Source organism: Lithobates pipiens, unplaced genomic scaffold (assembly GCF_037356315.1).
Source record: "Lithobates pipiens isolate NorthernLeopardFrog02 unplaced genomic scaffold, aLitPip1_a1.2 Scaffold_19, whole genome shotgun sequence".
Classification (NCBI taxonomy): Eukaryota; Metazoa; Chordata; class Amphibia; order Anura; family Ranidae; genus Lithobates; species Lithobates pipiens.
In genome coordinates, this window is record NW_027507764.1 from 437,264,822 (window position 1) to 437,281,404 (window position 16,583).

At 47.2% G+C, this 16,583-nt stretch overlaps 1 protein-coding gene across 1 annotated transcript in view; it reads left to right on the top strand.

Moving 5' to 3' along the window:
- Positions 1-16,583, top strand: part of SPIDR (scaffold protein involved in DNA repair) — a 1,142,324-nt gene that overhangs the window by 73,938 nt on the left and 1,051,803 nt on the right. The window contains exon 5 of the mRNA XM_077492658.1: positions 12,793-12,962. Within this exon, the coding sequence (XP_077348784.1) occupies positions 12,793-12,962 (170 nt within the window). The remainder of the gene's footprint in view (positions 1-12,792; positions 12,963-16,583) is intronic.

Consider the following 16,583-nt stretch of genomic DNA (forward strand, 5'->3'; position numbering starts at 1 on the left):
CAGGACACAGGCTTCTTTAAATCATTACGATTTGGTAATTTGCCGCTATTTTCAGGTGTTTGGACACTGGCAAAAAAGACTGCAGGGAGAGGACCCCATATAACCTCTTCCACTACCAGCTAGCCTACCTTATATGGAGGTTTTTCTCTTCTCTATGTGTTATTTCCAAGGTGATTACTGCATTTCTCTGGTGAGCCTCGGAAATACTCGGACAGCTCAGCTGAACTGGGAAAGGCTTGGAAACTATTGGGAACTTAGTGTTTCCGAGTATTTACGAACGGCTCTGAACCGTTCCGAGTGTCACCGTCGCCCCCGTACCTGGCCAAATGCGGTACTGCACACCCCATTAGCTTGAATTCTGCTCTTTTTGAGAGACAACACTCGCAAACAGAGTCAGAATTTAAAAAGAAAAGGTGCTCATCTTTTAAAACACTTGTTAACCGCGTTACTCATTAAACAAGGTTCCACTGTACATCTCTCTGTTCATTTAGATATGTAATACCTGCATCTACTCCGGAAGAAGCGAGTTATGGTCTCACGAAATGCGTCCGTTTTTTTGTCTGATGCTTGTATATATTGTATGTATTATTTGGCTTGGCTATTGTTCATATTATTCATGTATACCATGGATACCATTTTTTGAAGAAATACCTATACTTTACCTACCTTTGTTACTTAGTGGCAAGCTGTGCTCACCTCATTCAAAGTCCCAGGGTGACCTTTTGTATATTTGATGTGGTGAGTACAGAGCGAAAGCACTTTAGACATTCAGCTCAGGGTGCCTAGTGTTTACCCTTTTGGGGTGAGGTGCAAACTTCTGGTAATGCGGTGCAGATTTCCAACACAGCTAGAGTTAATGGTGCTTTGTAGTGATGGACGAACTTCTGACGGGACGTTTCGCGAACGCGGCCGATAGTTCGCGAACCGGGACGTTCGCGGCGAGCCCCATTGACTTCAATGGGAGGCGAACTTCGCAAACCTACAGGTCAAATTTGCAGCCACAAAATAATTAATAGCTGTGCAAACATAGTCCCACCACATGGCCAATGACATAACGCATGTATGAGGTGAATCTGGGATCGACAACTACAAGCATTCTTTTTTTATATGGGAAATTGTGACAATTCAGGACTGTGGAGCGCATGAAGGCAATGGAGGAGAGGGAAGGTCAGGGTAGGCAAAGAAGAGGGTGCAGGAGATGATCACCAGCAGCGTGACATACAGCAATGACACCTGCACCGTGATAGAGAGCACTGACATCAGCAGCGTGACATACAGCAATGACACCTGCACCGTGATAGTCATCTGACAACAGCATCGTGATAGAGAGCACTGACATCAGCAGCGTGACATAAAGCACTAACACCAGCACTGACAGCAGCACCGTGATAGAGAGTACTGACATCAGCACCGTGATATACAGCACTGACACCTGCACCGTAAGCAGCCCCAGGAGGAAGTCAGCATAGCACAGGAATGGTGGGAGCCCCTCATAATGAGCATAGCACAGGGATGGTGGGAGCCCCTCATAATGAGCATAGCACAGGGATGGTGGGAGCCCCTCATAATAAGCAGCCCCAGGAGGAAGTCAGCACAGCACAGGGATGGTGGGAGCCCCTCATAATATGCACAGCAGAGGTACAGCCCCAGGAGGATGTCAGCACAGCACAGGGATGGTGGGAGCCCCTCATAATAAGCAGCCCCAGTAGAAATATGACACCGCTTAACCTCTTCAAAGAGGAGGGTACGGGCATATAGTACGGTGTGCTTTTTTTGGACAAGGAAGTGGGCCAAATGAAGAAAGAAGGTCTCTGTGCTCGATTAAAAAAATTGTTTATAGACATATACATGGTCTACTGGTCACATGTGTTGAATTCCTCTGAGATCCATGCCTCATTCATTTTTAGAAATGTGAGCTAGGCGAGTACGCTTATCGGTCACGATCCCCCCTGCTGCAATGAACGTCCTTTCGGACAGGACACTGGATGAGGGGCAAGCCAACAGTTCGATTATTGCAAATTGGGCAAGCTCTGGCCAGAGGTCAAGCCTGCCCACCCAGTAGTCCAGGGGTTCATCACTCCTCAGAGCGTCCACATCGGCCGTTAACCCGATGTAGTCGGACACCTGACGGTCTAGGCATTCCCTGATGCTGGATCCGGATGACACCTGTCGATGGGTCGGCTGAAAGAATGACCTCGTATCCGAAGTCACCAACACATCTTCAAACTGGCCTCTTCTTGCAGGCGCTGTTGGATTGGTACCCGCAAGTCCTTCTCTGGGAGTGGGAATTGCTCTCTGCCAGTGCACGCAAAGGCAGAAATGCAGGATTTCTCGAAGCAAGGCCTGGAAGTGCTCCATTCTGCAAGCCCTCTGTGACGGCGGTAACATTTCCGCCATTTTGTGTTTGTACCGGGGGTCTAAGTACGTTGCCACCCAGTACTGGTCCTTGACCCTTATGCTTTTTATACGGGGGTCCCTATTAAAACACTGGAGCATGAAGGCCCCCATTTGCACTAAAGTGGAAGCGGTGTGGTGGCCTGGCTCCTGCTCATCATCCAGGATAATGTCGTCCTCTTCATTCTCCTCTCCCCATCCACGCACAACAGGGATCCCAGAAAGGTTTAAAGCATGCTCTTCTTGTTCCCCCTCATCCGCCCCGGCACCATCCTCCTCTGACTCCTCTTCAGACTCCTGTTGTTGACTTGTCTCAGATAGAGTAGCCCCCCCCTGGGAATTCATCCAGCATTGCGACTTCCTCATCTTCCCGCTCCTGCTCCTCCACAGCTTGATCAATGACACGACGCAATGCACGCTCCATAAAGAAGGCATAAGGTACCATGTCACTGATGGCGCCATGGCTGCGACTGACCAGTTTGGTGATCTCCTCAAATGGGCGCAGAAGTCTGCATGCGTTGTGCATGAGCAGCCACTGGCGCGGTGAAAAAACCCCCAGCTTTCCAGAACCTGTTCTGCCGCAGAGTTCATACAGGTAGACGTTAACTGCACGTTTCTGCTGGAGCAGCCTATCAAGCATATAGAAGGTTGAGTTCCATCGCGTCGGGCAATCGCAAATAAGACGTCTGACCGGCAGATTGTGTCGCCGCTGAATGTCAGCAAGGCGAGCCATGGCCGTGTAAGATCTTCTGAAATGGGCCAAGATTTTCCTTGCCTGCCGCAAGATGTCCTGGACCCCAGGGTATTTGACAAGGAATCGCTGCACGACCAAGTTTAAGACGTGTGCCATGCATGGCACGTGCTTGATTTTGCCCTGTTTCAATGCGCTAAGCAGATTGGCACCGTTGTCACACACCACTTTACCAACTGTCAAATTGAGCGGTGTTGGCCACTGATCTGCCTGTGAACGCGAAGCTGAAAGGAGTGGCGGGCCAGTGTGGCTCTTGGCTTCCAGGCACAACAGACGCAGCACGGCATGGCAACGTTTCACCTGGCATGTCGAATAGGTTCTGGGGATCTTGGGCGGCGCAGTGTAAGAGACGCTAGCAGCGGAAAAGGAGGAGTCAGCCGAGGAGGAGAGGGAGGAGGATGGAGTAGGAGGAGTAGGAGGAGGAGGAGGAGAAGAAGTCAGGCCTGCATGCAATCCGTGGCGGTAAAACCAAATCTACACGGGTGCCAAGGGTTATATGCTTGACGGCCGTCAGAAGGTTCACCCAGTGGGCAGGAAAAGTGATATACCTTCCCTGCCCGTGTTTGCTAGACCACGTGTCTGTGGTCAGATGTATCTTGGCACCGACACTGTGTGCCAGAGATACATTCACTTGCTGCTGAACATGGCCATATAGCTCTGGGATGCCCTTCTCTGAGAAATACTTCCTTCCTGGGACCTTCCATTGTGGTGTTCCAATGGCCACAAATTTGCGAAAGGCCTCCGAATCCACCAGTTTATATGGCAGTAGTTGGCGGGCTATGAGTTCTGACAAGCCAGCCGTCAACCGTTGGGCAAGAGGGTTATCCGGCGTCATCATTTTTTTACGCTCGAACATTAGGCCCACGGAAGCCTGCCTTTTTGCAGAAAAACATGAGCTTGGCGTGATGGAAGGTGGAGTGGAGGACAATTGTGAGGAGAAGGAAAAGTAGAAGACGAGGCTGGACGGTGAGAGCCTGGAGTGTGGCTTTGTGTGTTCCGTTGCTCCCACTGGGCTCGGTGATGGCTGCTCATGCGCCTTCTTAAGGCGGTCGTCCCTAGGTGAGTGTTGGGCTTACTGCGACTAATGCGTTGACTGCAAAGATTGCAGATGGCAACGCTATTGTCAGCAGCGGACACGTTAAAAAAAGTCCACACTGCGGAGCCATGTGCCGGTGTCCTGGGAGCGCCAGATGTGACCGTACATGGTCAATGACTCGCTCCTGATACATTGCACTGGAAGGATAAAGCAGACTGCAAATGTAAGTTATTCCTGCTTCTCCTCCCTATCTACTGGTCCATATCTCCCTCTGAACTCCCCTCCTCTTCCTCTCTTGTGGGCACCCACGTGACATCACTAGACACGTCATCATCGACGTCCCCTTCCCCACCGCTATAAGTAGAGATCTCGGAGTAGGCAGCAACACCGGGGACCAACCTCCTCCTTGGGCTTATCTGGGTACTGTCGTCAGACTGCTGAGTAGCGGTTGTTGCTACCTCCTCTTCCTGATCCAATACCAAGAGTGGCTGCACATCAGAAATGTCTTGATATGGATCGGAAAATAATTCCTGTGACTCAAGCGGAAGGTATGTGGTGTTGTTGGTGGTAGTGTCTTTGGGGGTGCACATAGCAGAGAGTGAAGAAGAGGGTGCAGATCGAGAGGATGAGGAGGGTGCAGAAGAGTAAGGCTGAGTGAGCCACTCAACCAAGTCTGGTGCGTCCTTTAAAGTAATTGAACGCACCTTCTGCAACTTCCCACTTTGGCTCAAGCCTGTTGCTCCTGCCCTACCCCTACCACCCCTGCGGAAGGGCCTGCCTCTTCCTCTGCCTGTCATTTTTAAAATGACCCTGTGACAAAACTCTCAGTCCCTATACCTATGGACTGCTGCAGTATAGGGCAGCGGTCAGCAGTATTGCACCTCAACCCTATGTATTGTGGACCTATACCAGTCCTTATAGAATAGCAGACTGTACCTCACTCAACCCTATATACTGTAGTACCCTATACCTTACCAGTCCTTATAAGGACCTTTGTGGAACAAGTAGGTTGTGTGTGACTGATTAGCAGACTGTACGTCAGTCCCTATACCGATGAAGGACTGCTGCAGTATAGGGCAGCGGTCAGCAGTAGTGCACCTCAGCCCTATGTATTGTGGACCTATACCAGTCCTTATAGAATAGCAGACTGTACCTCACTCAACCCTATGTACTATAGCACCCTACACTAGGTTATTACCAGTCCTTATAAGGACCTTTGTGGAACAAGTAGGTTGTGAATGATTAGCAGACTGCAGCAGAAGGGCAGCAGTCAAGTATAATATTCTTTCTATATTTGGAAGAAAGAATATTATACGTGTACAAGCCTATTATGAAACCACTGATACCAGTCCTGAAAAGAACCTTTGTGGACCTAATATAGTAACAGCTACTGATTAAACTGACCCTCACTGCCTCACACACTGCTTCCTGCCTGTCCCTATATAAACTGACAAAACAGAGGCTACTGGAACAATAACTGGAATAGCACTTTTGTGGACTTGATAGTAACAGCTAATGACTAAACTGACTGTCCCTACAGCAGACACACCGTCCTGTCCCTTTCTCTAAACTGACAAGACACTCAGGCTGCTGCAACAATCAGTAGCACAGCAAACCTATATCCTGAACTACACCTAACACCTATACCAGTCCTGAAAAAAACTTTTGTGTACCGAATAGCTAGCGATTTGGGTCACTGCAATCTCTCCCTGCTCCACACAGCAACCTCTCCCTATAGTGACAGAAGAAAGAATGTAAAATGGCCGCCGGATCGGGTCTATTTATAAGTTAGGGGGAATGTCCAAGTGTCCATGTGCTGTAATGTCTCAATTGGCTGTCCTGGATGTGTCATCATAGGTCAAAGTTCTTTTACACAGTAAACATGGAAGTCCGCCGGGCGAACGGCGCCAATAGTCCGCCGAACGGGCGGACCACAAACAGCCGAAATTCGCCGCGAAACGACCGCTGGGCGAACCGTTCGGCCATCACTAGTGCTTTGGTGTCATTTAGTTGTATTACTGGGGGGGTGCCATGAGCTCCCTCTGAACGCATATTTTTGCAAGTGGTTCCTTCTGCCCCCAATGTGAGTTGAGTGGCACTGTGCCTGCAAGGCCGGAAGCATGGAGCTACTCCGTCCACAGGAGGTTACTGTGCTTGCACAACCTGCCTCTTACGCTTTGGAAATGGGATGCTGGTCGGGCAACATCTCCTAGTTTTCCCATCTGAGCTAACATTGTAGCAGGTTACACTTGCAGATCCTAGATTACAATGGCCTTCAAGTTCTTGCAACAAGGCATTCCCCCTCCTGCTCCACTGCTACAGAGTTCTAGAGTACCCCTCAGAGGATATTTTATTCACTGGTATGACAATTCTTACATTCTCATGCCAGGGCCTTCTGGGCCCAGAGAAAGACGGACATAGATTCCATGCTTGCATGCAACATCCTAGAACTCAAGGGTGAGCCAGTTGCTCTTTCAATGCTTGACTCTTCTATTATGAGGACATCCGATTAGAGAGTCTAATTGCTCTAATGGAAGCAAGTTTGATCCCCTCGTGGCAGAACTTAACATTCCAACACTATCCGCTGCTGATATCCAAGGTGTAGAAAATTGGTAGGCTGAATTCCCCAGTCATCGGCGTCTAGATTCAGGCAGTGGGCTTTTCATTAGGCAGTCTTTCAAGCCCTTTGCCGTAAGTGCAGAATGCCAGATGTAAACCTTCTGGCACCCAGAATTCAACAAAAAAAAACTGTACGGATTTATGGTCATGTCCATGGACCCTCAGGCCTTTGCAGTGGACGCTTTGGAAACGCCATAAAATCTGAGTCCAATCTTGACTCTTTGACTATCCTTTCCTGAGACCTCTATGCCTGGCCTGAATATAGCATAGATAATCACTGTGGACAGTCTTCTTCAGATAGCTGAACTCACCAAACAATCCACAAAGTTGTTTAGTTCATGCAGAATGCTGTGGCTATACAATAAGCGTCGATAGTGTTTTATGTGGTCAAAAAGGAGTATTGGCCTTTCATAACCCTAGTGTGTATCTTGCAGAAAGTAAGTATTCGAGAAGCCCACACACAGCAAAAGGATATCACCTCACAAGAAGGGGAAGGAAAAACAGAAAATCGTCACATGGTGACAGCATAGAAAAAAACCCCCCAGAAATTAATACACGCCGTATAAACAAATACAAGTGTATCTGTACTGTGGAGGTAGCACACCGTGTGATCAGCTCAGCCTCATCTACTCATTTCCACCCTTACAGATTTTCTTTCACCTAATCTGTAGGATCAGGAAGAAGTGCATTCCTGTGACCTTCTATGCACCAAATTGGTCCAGAAAGATGTGGTACTCTGATATACTCAAGCTACTGGCCTTACAGTACCAATACTCTAGCTTACGTCTAAGTTGCAGGCTTTAATGGCATAGCAGTTGAAATCACAGATCTGAGGGACAGGGTTTTTTTCTCTTTTTTTGGCCTAGTCATCCCTACCTTCTTGAGGCTAGGAATTTTTTTTTTCCATACGTTCTACCATTGCCCCTGGCCCACTTTTCTTGGTACAGGTCAAGAACTTTCACCCTAGAAACTTCATGGGGTGTATTCTCTCCTTCCTCCAGTCTGTTGTAGACCAACATCTAGCTTTTGTTACAGGTAGACTTGGATGTTCTATTCCAGAGACCGTTTGTAAAATTAAAGCATCACAGTTACACCAATGATCTCAGTTGTATAAAACATAATATATATAAGGAATTCAAGAGTATACAATATATCGTAGATCTATTGATAGTAGAGTGTGTTTTGCTTGTTTTACCTTTAGTATAACAAGCATCATTAACCTAGCTGGGATTTCTAGTCATGACCAGGGACTCACCTTTTTATATAGGTTTTTATAAAAAAAAATGTTTTTATACTTGAGAAACTGCTATGATAGTAGTAGTTTTATTTTAAGTAACCTTACAAGGTTACAGGAGCTAGAGAAATAGTGTATATGAGGTGAAAGGAAGATTTAGGCAATCCATGAGGTTGTTAAAGCGGAGTTCCGCCTATTTTTTTTATTTAAAAGTCAGCGGCTACAAATACTGCAGCTGCTGACTTTTAAAATATGGACACTTACCTGTCCAGCGCGCCCACGATGTTGACAACCGAAGCCGATCTTGTCGATCGGCTCTCGGGTGCTGCCGCCGCCATCTTCGGTATGGGAATCAGGAAGTGAAGCCTTGCAGCTTCACTTTCCGGTTCCCTACTGCGCATGTGTGAATCGCGCTGCGCAATACGGACGGTCCCTGCTGTCTCTGGGATCTGTGTGTTTCCCAGCAGACAGCAGGGGGATAACAGGAAGTGGCGTAGCTAGCTGCAGAATCTGCGGTTATCTATGCCCGAAAGTGGGTGCAGATACCTGTATTTTTCAGGTATCTGCACCCCCTCCCCCCTGAAAGCTGCCAATTGTGGCACCTGAGGGTGGGAGGGTTCCGATGAGCGGAGGTTCCACTTTAGGGTGGAGGTCCGCTTTAAGTGCCTGTCTGCTCCTCATGCAGCCATAAGGGATTTAAATCCTTAAGAGTATTTGTATATGACCCATACTCTCCACAGTGTGTTAAATTTCTCTGTAGTTTCATGAGCTATGGCTCTAGTTTCCTCCATACCATACATATCGTGCACATTAAGGAGCCATTCTTTAACCACTTGCCGACCACTGTCGGCATATGTATGTCAGCAGAATGGCATGGCTGGGCAAAGTAACGTACCCGTACGTTACTTTGAAATTCTTGCTGTGCGCCTGCCGCAAGCTCCTTGACCGGACCGATCACCGCCGATCACTCAGTTTTCAGAGCGCCGTGAGCAGAGGGCTTAAAGCATTTGTTAACCCCAAAAAAAAAACATATTCTGTTCCTTTAAAGCATGTTATACAGCACAGTGTTTGTGCTGTGTAATTTGGCACCCTGTAACACCTGTAATAGCTGGCTCATCCTGCCTGGCTATACCCTCCCCTCTGTAAACAGACCACAATAATCATGGCTGCTGAGCACTTGATGTGGTCTGTTTGCGTTTCTCTGTCATCCGCAGCCTGCTCTTCTGTGTCTGTCTGCTCTGTCCCCACCTTTGCGTGTCACCTAGTGACAGTGCCTCCCCATCCCCCTCCTGCTGCAGGAATAACAAATGTATCTATATATAATCTGTTCTGTCTCCTAATACATTGCCCCGCTGTCTTTTTCCTAAAAAACAAAACAAAAAACCTAATTCACCCTATCTGACGGCGGCATCTGGCGATCTAGTGACTGGCTGTGTCTCCTTTCTCCTCTCCCCCTTGCGTACCGCTGACGTTAGTGGGAAAACCTCGGCCCTGCCCGCTGCTTCTGCAAGATGGGCAGAGAGGAGACACAGCTGTTTACATGAGTGCTGGGAGCCGCAGTGAGATGGGGTGAAGGAGATTTTTTTTAATGAAGCACAGAGACATTGGGGCACTGAATGAGGAGACAGAACAGATTATGTAAACTACTGAATGTGGGCTAACAACCACTTTAAGACGGTCAGTCTGCTCTTCTCCCTCCGTGCTCATTGGAGCGCTAAGCTGTGGAGGGGGCAGAGCGGAGCAGACCATCTCATGCTCTGAGTGGCTCGCTGAGAGGCTGAGATGGTAGCAGTTCAAGATACCTGGCGGATCCAGACTTTGACTCGACGTGGTGCCTGGACTGATTTCTGTGACGTCAGCAGAGAGTGGACTTCAATCTTTTTGATCCATAGGAGAAGCCCAGCCAAACAAGCTTTTGCTGGACTTCTCCTTTCTCCTTAACCCCTGTTTTTAACACATACTGTTAGACAGGTTCATTTGTTTGGTTGCAGGCTGGTCAGTAAGTTGAGCTGGATATTTTCTTTGGTTTTGTTTGACAAATAATGGATTAAAGCAGATCTTGATCCAAAAGGGGAAGTTTTGCTTTTCTACCTCCGCCCCTCCCTCCTCTATCATTTTAGCAGGTTAGCAGTCACTCAATCCCACTTCTGCTCAGATCACCTAGGTGAAGCGAGTGGATGTTCAGTCACCCCCCCCCCCCCCCCCTTGCAGGCATACAGGCATCCTTATGGGACACATCACGGCTGGCTTCCCTTGGTAAATATGCTGACTCTGGGGACCTGAAAAACCAGCCCAGGTGAGGATGGTACTGGATCCTTGGACGGGCAAGTGCTCATTTTGCTGTACTTCTCAGTTTGTTCTTCACTCCTGTGACCTGTTTTCAGCAGATAGCGGGCTGAAGCCTGCTGTCGGCTGACATTAAACAGCCGGTCCAGGCTTGTGAAAGATCGCGACCATATGGTTGGGATCTGCCCACATGCCTGGAGTGGCACCTGGCTCAGCCTCTCAGTGAGCCGCTGAGAGACTGAGTTGGCCACTCACGCCACTCCACAGCCCAGTGCTCCAGTGAGTGCATGGGGGCAAAGCAGAAAGCTGATGACCGACAGTCACCGGCTCTCTGCTGAGGGAGCTCTGAGAACTGAGGGATCAGTGGTGTTTGATCGCTCTCTTCTTAGTGTTATAGCTGGTGGTGGACAGATGCAGCATCGGACAGATGTCGCAAGAGGGAAGGTTTCACTCCCACAGTGAAAGATCCCAAATATTACCCTCCTCCAGAGCCTCTATATCTCTAAAAATGCAGAGCACCTAACAGCTCTATCCAGGCTTCACCTTCAACTCTTCAAGTCATTCCAAAAGTCTTGCCAACGAAGTGGCACCCTCACTCCTTAAAGTGGGTGGATGTCTGTTACAGCCTGTCTCTCTTTGGGTTAAAGATGTCCAAGACCTGTGGGTTCAAAGGGGTAAAATTTTACCCCCTCACTGCTTTCTTTTCTCAAATGAACCAAAGACTGGACAGTCCGATTTATAGAATGCCCTGAACCATCTCTTGTCCCATGGAGTAGTTGTGCTAGTGCCTCAAGTGCCATAAGGCAGATTCAAAGGATTCTATTCAAACCTATTTACAGTACAAAAACCCAAGGGGGGTATACTTCCTATTTTGGACTTGACACCCCCAGCAAAAACTTTCAAATTCTAAAACTTTGCATGGAATTTGCAAGGTAGGTTATTGCCTTTCTGAGACAGGGGCTAAAGTTGACCATTATTTAATTTTATTTAGATTTACCTTCAACTATATAGTGCAAGGGCATGCCTGATTGCATACAAGTTGAAAGTGTTTACATTTGACCTCATATTGTATGGTTTTGGTAAATCCTAAAGGAAAATTGTATAATGTATGGTCAGTCTTAGACAACCAAGATGCCTATCTACATGTTCTCATTTGTCTACCTCGTCAGTGCTTTCTGCACTTGACAGTGGCAGATGATATCGCACTGCCTGCTGGCCTATCCTCTGTTCCCAGAGTTTTCACAAAGGTCCATCACCACTTCTCTTCTTCAGGCTGTTTGGACAATCTTCTATCGGACAAGCATTCTAGAAAACCAGTAACAGACCGACTCCCGATCAGTGCTCTCAGCCAATTGGAGTTTTCTGGGTTAGGTGTGAAGGAAAAGATATTTTGGAAATGACTCCCAACCTATCTGACCTGTGCTAGTTTTTGGTTGTCCATCCTCTGGACACATAGAACAGTTTGACAGTAGGATGTGGACAAGCCCCTAGCTCTCTTTGCTCTGCTTGAAACATAGATGACGGTGTGCCCTTATCGTCTAATTGATGTGTCCATCTAATTGGATTATGGATGACCATTGAATGCTATCTAACACCTTTTGTATACAACTTACCTTATGAAAACCTCCTACCCCCCATGTGAGTGAGATGGCACACACCTTTAGAACTCCAGTGAATGTATGGTTTTAATACAATGAGAATTGAGGGTTTCATCATTCTGATCCTTAACATGTCCTGAAGATCTATCAAAATGCGTCAAGTCTACATGTGGAGTGTATTGGATCTAAACAAATACTTGAACCCTATATTAATTTTTATATCATCTGGTTTGTGTTTTTGCTATTGAATGTTATAATTAAAATGTGTGTGTTTTTTTTTTTTTCCTGGCATCTATATGTTCCTCTAAAAGTCCTTGGCTGCTACCACTGTTTGTATAAGCTAGATTTAGGGAAAAGGACATCTAGCACACAGTATATTGGATAATCCACTTTCAGCATTCATATGCAGTGTTTTTTATAATATAGAAAGAAACACTATACATTATTTTTAACAGCAGCATCTTTCTGTATTGAGGGGTTTGCCTTGTCTGTAATGCCTGTGCTATGTAATGTATGTAATTGTAGGTAATGTCCTATGTCCTTTATCCTATAAATGTCTGATTATATATGGTAGATCACGTGCTTAAAGTGGCTCTAAAGTCTAGGTGTTTTGACCTTGATGCATAAGAGGCAGCAATGGACTGTAAGTACTTTTTAAGTACTGTATAATATATTTTTTTATGTTAACAAAATAATAAAAATGTTGACTTTAATATAACTTTAAATATTGGAAGATTGCTATTTTCTATGTGGCAGAATAGAACCTGAACTAGCCAAAAAGGGATGAAACACAAATATTTACAGATTGAAAAGGCACACCTGTAACATTATTAGTCAGTTAATGATGCTGCTTAATTTTATGTACTTTATGCAGTTGCTGCTGATGGTATTACAATTACTGATTTTCAAGATGACAGTGATTTGGAGTGTTCGGATAAGGGTAATGCGTCTGAAAATGCTGAAAGTGTTGTGGAGATCTCAGACTCTGAATCTTCAACCAGCGATCTTTCTACATCCCAGCAGTGTGAGCCAAAACTTTCCAAAGTAAGTTTTCTTTCAATAAAATGTATATGATAGTCTGACACTATTTCTAAACCAATGAATTAGATGGGTGTTGTTTAGACAGGTGGAGTTGTGTATTGCATTCTCAAATTGTTGTTGAACATACCTTTCTTTACAGTCTTGCTATTTAGAGCAGTGAGGACAGGAAGAAGTTCTGGACAGCCGCACTTCAAAAAAGTTTTTGCCTTTTATTCAAAAAATGTAATCGAAAATACAAGCCACAGCAGGAACGAACAGGAGCTAGCGCTTTTCACACTTCAATACAGTGCTTAGTCATTGCTGTGGCTTGTATTTTTGATTACCGTATATACTCGAGTATAGGCCGACCCGAGTATAAGCCGAGGCCCCCAATTTACCCCCAAAAAACTGGAAAACTTATTGACTCGTGTATAAGCCGAGGGTGAGACATGGCTGTCCATCCCTGTGTGTCCGTCCATCCCTGTGTGTGTGTCCGTCCATCCATCCATCCCTGTGTGTGTATCCATCCATCCATCCATCCCTGTGTGTGTGTGTGTGTGTGTGTGTGTGTGTGTGTATCCATCCATCCATCCATCCATCCCTGTGTGTGTGTGTGTGTGTGTGTGTGTGTGTATCCATCCATCCATCCATCCATCCCTGTGTGTGTGTGTGTGTGTGTGTGTGTGTGTATCCATCCATCCATCCATCCATCCCTGTGTGTGTGTGTGTGTGTGTGTGTGTGTGTGTGTGTGTGTGTGTGTGTGTGTGTGTGTGTGTGTGTGTCCGTGCAGCCTTGTGTGTGTGTCCAGCCTACCTGTGTCCCAAGCCTCCGTCCCGAGCCGCCGTCGTCCCGAGCCTCCTCCGTCCCGTGCCGTGCCTCCTCCGTCCCGTGCCGTGCCTCCCCCGTGCCGTGCCTCCTCCGTCCCGTGTCTCCTCCGTCCCGTGCCGTGCCGTGCCTCCTCCGTCCCGTGCCGATGGATCGCCGCTCTTCTCGGCGGCCATTCTACAATTCAAAATTCCGCCTCCGCCTGTGATAGGCGGAACACTCAATTTCCCAGCAGCCTGTGTTCCGCCTATCACAGACATCCTCTCATACTCGTCCGTAGTATGAGAATGAGCGGATGTCCGTGATAGGCGGAACACTGACTGCTGGGAAATTCAGTGTTCCGCCTATCACAGGCGGAGGCGGAGAAGGAGGCGCGACTTTTGAAAATTAATGTCCGCCGTCTGTCTGCTCGATACGCTGATCGAGCAGTCAGACAGCGGCGACTCGAGTATAAGCCGAGGGGGCACTTTCAGCCTCAAAAAAGAGGCTGAAAATCTCGGCTTATACTCGAGTATATACGGTACATTTTTTGAATAAAAGGTAAAAACTTTTTTGGAGTGCGGCTGTCCAGAACTTCTTCCTGTCCTAATTGCTATATGCATTGCCAGCACCTGGGCTTCTAAACTGGATGAGAGGTTTTTTTACTTTTGTTTGACCTACCTGGAGCGGTGATATACCATTCCCTATTTAGAGCAGTGGTCATAAACCAGTGGTCCGTGGACCACTGATGGTCCACGAGAAAATGTTGGTGGTCCCCAGGGGTTCTGTGTGTACAAGGCATGCAAAATTCATGTTAGTGGTCCATGGGCTTCAAAATTGTTAGATTAGTGGTCTGTGAGGTCTGAAAGGTTGTCATCCACTGATATAGAGCATTGATGACCTTTAACCACTTGCTTACTGGGCACTTAAACCCCCCTCAGTCCCAGACCAATTTTCAGCTTTCAGCGCTGATGCACTTTGAATGACAATTGCGCGGGCATACAACACTGTACCCAAATGAAATTTTTATCATTTTTTTCCCACAAATAGAGCTTTCTTTTGGTGGTATTTAGTTACAGCTCGGAGTTTTATTTTTTGCTAAACAAACAAAAAAAGATGCAAAAAAAAAAAAAAAAAAAATCATGTTTTAATAGTTTGTTATAAAATTTTGCAAACGGGTAATTTTTCTCCTTCATTGAAGTGCGCTGATAAGGCGGCACTGATAAGGCTGCATTGGTGGGCACTGATGGGCTGCATTGGTGGGCACTGATGGGCTGCATTGGTGGGCACTGATAGGCTGCATTGGTGGGCACTGATAGGCTGCACTGGTGGGCACTGATAGGCATAGTTAAGGCGGCACTAATAGGCACAGATAAGGCGGCACCGATGGGCACAGATAAGGCGGCACTGATGGGCAAAGATGGGCACAGATAAGATGGCACGGATGGGTGGCACGGATAAGTGGCACGGATGGGTGGCACGGATGGGCACTTACTTTTACTTTGTTAAACTTCAGGATGGCACTGCGGGAGGCAGGTGGGCACTGGCAGGTGGCATGTGGTGACTTTCATTGCTGGCCGTGATCGGGACTGATGTCCCGATCACGGCCGCCGGTGATCGGCTTTTTTTTTTTCTCCTCGCGCTGTCAGCGCGAGGAGGAATAATAGCCGATTACCGGCTCCGTTCTATCACATGATCAGCTGTCATTGGCTGACAGCTGATCACGTGATAAGGGGTCGGGATCGACCCCTTACACGGATCGGTGATCAGGCGAGTCTCACGGACTCGCCGATCACAGAGCGCGCCACGCGCGCCCCTCAGGGGGCGCGCAGGCCGCTCGTAACCGGGACGACGTCAATAGACGTAGTCCCGGAAATCTAGGTCCGCGCTAATGCCGTCATTCGGCAATAGCGCGGTACCCAAGTGGTTAACATCACTAAAGGCCTGCACATGATATTTAGTGACTGCAATGCTGCAGAAAATTGTCAAAGACATCTCTTGTCCATCTTTGCCCCTTCAAACCCTTTCTCCCTGTGGGAAAAAATAGGACTGGGCTCTTTTTTTCAGTGCCTTGAGGAGGTCTGTACTGTGTGGTGACTTACCCCCTTAGGCTGCATTCACACTTGGGCATTTTAAATCACGGGCAGATTTGACACGATCCTACCCACAATTTCAAAATGCCCAGGTGTGAATTACAAATACCACAAAACACATTTCAGATGGATGCAGCCTAACTCTTTTGGCTTAACCTTAATCTGTGTCTGCTATGGGTTCAATTTTGGAGTTTTTTCTGCGGGTATCTTTTTGATCCAAGTGTCTCCCACCTGGGCTTCCCTAAACAGGAGAAGCAACAGGATGCTGGAGCTATTTTTGCCTTTCAGAAGAGACTCCACTCCACTCTGATCCAGCTGAATTGTAAGGTTTCTTGTAAGGTTTCTCAGCCCACAGTTGAGCATTTATCTGTTGGGATGCTACAACCTGCTCCCACTAAGGCTCCTTCCACATGGCCGTTTCGGTCAGGTCAGCCTGTCAGTTTTTAAGGGGGACCTGATCTAAAGGTCTTCATCTCTATTGTGTCCATTTACACCAGCCTGCTTCTGGGTCTAATTGGGTCTGGAAGGGGATCCATCCTCTCCTGTTTAGGCAAAGCTTAAAAAGGCCACTGCCATCAGAAAATACAATTTTCCATGAAGATGTATACTTGGTCAACAACAATGTTTAGGTACTGTAGGTGGTATGTGTCAAAGTAACATCCATATGAATGGCAGGACCCAAGGTTTCCTGCCAGAACATTGCCCAAAGCATCACAGCTTGCCTCCTTTTCATGGTGCATCTTGGTC